The 5,187-nt window shown below is 39.6% G+C and overlaps 1 protein-coding gene across 1 annotated transcript in view; it reads left to right on the top strand.

The window, feature by feature from the left end:
- LOC106880174 (Krueppel-like factor 10) overlaps positions 1-5,187 on the top strand; it is a 30,861-nt gene that overhangs the window by 15,791 nt on the left and 9,883 nt on the right. The window contains exon 2 of the mRNA XM_014930019.2: positions 4,571-4,753. Within this exon, the coding sequence (XP_014785505.1) occupies positions 4,571-4,753 (183 nt within the window). The remainder of the gene's footprint in view (positions 1-4,570; positions 4,754-5,187) is intronic.

Below are 5,187 nucleotides of genomic sequence, written 5' to 3' on the forward strand. Positions count from 1 at the left end.
TTTTTTTAAAACCTAACTGCTGATGTGTGTGTGTATATATGTGTGTGTGTGTGTGTGTGTGTGTAGATATGTACACATTTGCAGATGTATATGTATATCCGTATTATACATATGGTCACAAAAGACAGTCATTATTATCTTTGTTATATAAAACTGTTGTGTGTATATATATTTGCAGATATTCGTATTGTGCATATAGTTACAATAGATGTAATATCCGTATCATTGTGTTTGCTATATACTTCCATATATGTCTATTGTGCATATTAGTAACAAAGACATCCATCATGTTTTCATGATGTTTGTATATATTTATAGGCATGGGCGGACTGAGCCGTCGGTCAATCGGTCATCGCCCGAGAGCCCGGAGCTCTGAGGGGCCCGCACTCTCTATGTTAACTCTACTAAAACACACATTCAAAGGGGCCCGGTAAACAGTTATGCCCTAGGGCCCTTAATGCTCTCAATCCGCCCGTTTACTGGTGTAATTATATATTGTGTATGTATGTGTTGGCACTCCGTCTCTTACGACGTCGAGGGTTCCAGTTGATCGGATCAACGGAACAGCCTGCTCGTGAAATTAACGTGCAAGTGGCTGAGCACTCCACAGACACGTGTACCCTTAACGTAGTTCTCGGGGATATTCAGCGTGACACAGTGTGACTAGACTGACCCTTTGAATTACAGGCACAACAGAAACAGGAAGAAAGAGTGAGAGAAAGTTGTGGTGGAGGAGTACAGCAGGGTTCGCCACCATCCCCTGCCGGAATCTCGTGGAGCTTGAGGTGTTTTCGCTCAATAAACACTCACAACGCCCGGTCTGGGAATCGAAACCGCGATCCTATGACCGCGAGTCCGCTTCTCTAACCACAAGGAAAGAATAGTTCAGATTATGGCATTTATTTATTTAAAACATAAGGGTAGAATTGTTACAGCTGTATAGATTGACTTGACACCAGTTGTTTACCTGTTTATGCTTTGATTATATTATACATGTGCCTGCTCAACTGAAATACTGCCTGCAGTCAATCTTCGTTAGGCTGTTATGACAGCCTTTTTTTTTTAGTTGCAAGTCAGTCTGAGCACTAACTCTATGTGCATATTTCTTTACACCATCAAACGTAATATTACCTATAGATTGTATATACATAGTTATTTCTGTATATATGTTCGGTGCGATGTCTGTTGTTCCCTGGGTAAGCCAATTTGTGGTTTGAACTGGTAGAGTATCAGACGAAATGACTTCTGACATTTAAGTGAATCCATTTATGTTCTGGGTGGAGGTGCGTAGTTAGACTCATGATAGCAAGATTGTGGTTTCGATTCCTGGACCAGGTGACGCGTTGTGTTCCTGAGCAAAATACTTCATTTCACATTGCTCCAGTCCACTCAGCTAGCAAAAATGAGTAACGCTGCAATGGACTGGCGTCCCATCCAGGTGAGTAATTTACACATCATGGAAACCGAGAAACTTCCCTTATGAGTTGGTATGACTCGAGAAGGTAACTTCACCTTTATTTATGTTTTGGGTTCAAATCCTGCCGAGGTTAATTTTTGCTTTCGATGTAGTCACTTGATTTGATCACTGTTACAACTACTATATCTCCCTCAACATATTCCACATTAAAATTACTGTTGTGTTACCAGCGTTTCATTTCATTGCTATAATGTACAGGAGAATAAGGGCTTTGGGCTGGCAGAATAGTTAGAACATCAGACAAAATGCAGAAGCTTTTCTTTCAGCTTCACATGCCAACTTCAAAAATCGACCCCAGGACTTATTCTTTGTGAGCCTAGTACTTATTCTATCGGATCTCTTTTGCCGAACCGCTAAGTTACGGGGATGCAAACACACCTGCATCGGTTGTCAAGCGATGTTGGGGGGGGGGACAAACACAGACACACACATACATATACATATATATGACGGGCTTCTTTCAGTTTCCGTCTACCAAATCCACTCACAAGGCTTTGGTCGGCCCGAGGCTATAGTAGAAGACACTTACCCAAGGTGCCACGGAGTGGGACTGAACCCGGAACGATGTCGTTCATAAGCAAGCTACTTACCTTACATCCACTCCTATGCCTATATAAAATCATCATCATCATTTAACGTCTGTTTTCCTGGATAGTTTGATTGGAGTTGGTAAGGCGAGGGTCTGCACCAGGCACCGTTGTCTGTTCTGGCATGATTTCTATGGCTGGATGCCCTTCCTAACACCAACCACTCCACTGAGAGTATTGGGTGCTTTTTATGTGGCATCAGCATCAGTGCTTTTAATGTGGCATATATATATATATATATATATGCTCCTGTGCAGGTGGCACGTAAAAGACACCATTTGAGTGTGGCCGTTGCCAGTACCGCTTGACTGGCCTTCGTGCCGGTGGGAGGTAAAAGCACCCACTACACTCTTGGAGTGGTTGGCATTAGGAAGGACATCCAGCTGTAGAAACTCTGCCAAATCAGATTGGATACTGGTGTAGCCATCTGGTTTCACCAGTCCCCAGTCAAATCGTCCAACCCATGCTAGCATGGAAAGCGGACATTAAACGATGATGATGATATATATATATATATATATGCATGTGTGTCTGTATGTATGGATGGAGTTGGTTATAACGTCTTCTTTATTTCAAGCAGCAATTGAGATGCATCTCACAATGCTGCAGCAAGAATCTCTGTCCATCAGCATTGGAAGATTTTTAATTTACATATTGTGTGTCTCTGCTATGTGCCATATTTTCTGGCACACAAGTGAATGTAGTATGTGGCATAAACATTCAAACATCTTCACTATTTTTCCAAACCCTGCTGCATTTCACATTGAATTTTTTTGGCCCTCCAAAATTTTTATTTTTGTACAAGTCAATCTATCTTTTACGGTTGTAAATTTTGGTCTGAAAAATTTGACTTGTAAGCCAGAAAATGCAGTAGCTGAGTGATCTTCATCCTCTCTTTAGGTTATGGGAACCACCAAAATATAACAACTGCTATGGTCTGTTGTTTAAGCATAATAGCAGTGGACAGCAAAGCTTACACTGCATTTAGCAACAATATTTTGTTTGTCACTGTTATTTATGACATCGTTCGTGTGTTTGTACTGGTTTTAGCTTTAGGGTTTTAGGGTTAGGGTTCGGGTTTTAGAGTTAGGGTTAGTTTTAGGATTACGGTTAGGGTTATGATTATTTTTGCCATAACCTTAACTCTAACCCTATAACTCATAACCATAACCCCAACCCTTTCCCCAACCCTAACCCTAAAACCCGAACCCTAACCCTAAAACCCTAAACCCTTACTAGGGAATAATGATATAACTAAACAGGTAATAACACACATGACACCGAACAGCAGTAACTGTATTCAGCTGAATAGACGTCAGTGATTGGTTGAAATTACAGAAATACGACAACTTTAACATGAAATAATTTGCGATGTATAATTTTTTGTTAAGAAGGTTAAGAGAAGAAGTTGTTTTATATGACACATTCTACCAGTGTCCCAAGATTGAAAGCGTTTCGTTAAGAAAACAAGTGTTGCCCGTCAAATCAGAAAGATCCCAAGGCTGGCCCTTTGAAATACAGGTACAACAGAAACAGGAAGAAAGTTGTGGTGAAAGAGTACAGCAGTGTTCGCCACCATCCTCTGCCGGAGCTTCGTGGAGCTTTTAGGTGTTTTTGCTCAATAAACACTCACAGTGCCCGGTCTGGGAATTGAAACCACGATCCGATGACCACGAGTCCGCTGCCTTAACCACTGGGCCATTGTGCCTCCACAGCAACAATATTACAGAGGAGTGAAATGCATATTGCTCACATTCATTGCAACACACTGTTAAAATGATAGATATATTATTTAGTACATTGTTTTTTTTTCAAATATAGGCACAAGGACTGAAATTTGGGGAGAAGAGGGTTAGATGATTGAAATGTTCCCGGTATTTGGCTGGTGCTTATTTTATCAACCCAAGAAGAATGATGAAAGGTGAAGCTGACCTTGTTGCAGTCCTCTTGCTTAACAGTTCCTGTAGTACCATCCAGTCCATATCAGCACAGAAAAATGGACATTAAATGATGATGATCATGTGTGTATATATATATATATATATATATATATATATATATATATATATCATAGCCACCTTCTGGCAACTTTTTTGTCTTATAAAGGATAAATACACAATCTTTCTCTACTGTCCTCACAGCTTTACTGTGCTCAAAATTTACATTTTTGTTTGCAATATATATATATATATATTGATGTGTAATTTGTAAGATCCAAGGATCTAGGTGTAGGAAGTTAGTAAGTTTTGAGCAGTCTGTGGTAGGTATAAAAAAAATAAACTGTCAGGAACAATAGTAATTTATTGACGTTGAATGTTGTTGACTTTTCTCCATATCAAAGTTCGATGAAATGAAAAATGTTTTTTTATAGTTCAGTTAGCAATGAGGGTTGTTATGAATGCAAATAAAAATCCAAGTCGAGGGAATGGGAGCTGGTAAAACTAGTGTTTGTGTGTGAGTGTATATATTTTATGTATGTATATCTTATTGTTCTCTTTTTTTGCAGGAATGCAATGATACTGAGCGTGATGCCGCTGAAATGTTACTCTCCCTCACTTCGAGAGACAACCGGCTTATGTACCACCACAACCCACCCTGTACACCCCCTGATGTCAGTAGCTCAGTCATTAATCCAATCAATGGCACTAATGATATTGTTTATGCGCGTAACTCATCCAGACTGGAGCAGGTAAGAAGACATTTTTATTAGTGACTGTATGTTTCTTTGTTTTGTCTACTCATAGACTTCAGTCTTTATTCATTATTATTATTATTATTATTATTATTATTATTGTTGTTATTAAAAAGGGTTGACGTAACTCTTTCTCAAGTTCAAACCAAAAGAACAGCCGCAAGAGAGGTAAGCCCTGTTCATTGTGCAACAACATGAGTGAAGTGAATACCATCAAAAATCATAATAGAAATGTTATGATTTATACAGAAGGGGGAACCTGCAAAGATTCCCATTTAGTGTACGGTGCAGAATGCACAAAACATAACTTGATTTATGTTGGTTGTACAACGGAACAATTAAACAAAAGGTTTAATGGGCACAGATTCGACGTCAGGCACAAGAACAGTAGTTCAACAGAACTTGCTGAACGTTTCGTTTCAAGCGGCTGC

The sequence above is a fragment of the Octopus bimaculoides genome, chromosome 8 (assembly GCF_001194135.2).
Source record: "Octopus bimaculoides isolate UCB-OBI-ISO-001 chromosome 8, ASM119413v2, whole genome shotgun sequence".
In the NCBI taxonomy this organism is placed as follows: domain Eukaryota; kingdom Metazoa; phylum Mollusca; class Cephalopoda; order Octopoda; family Octopodidae; genus Octopus; species Octopus bimaculoides.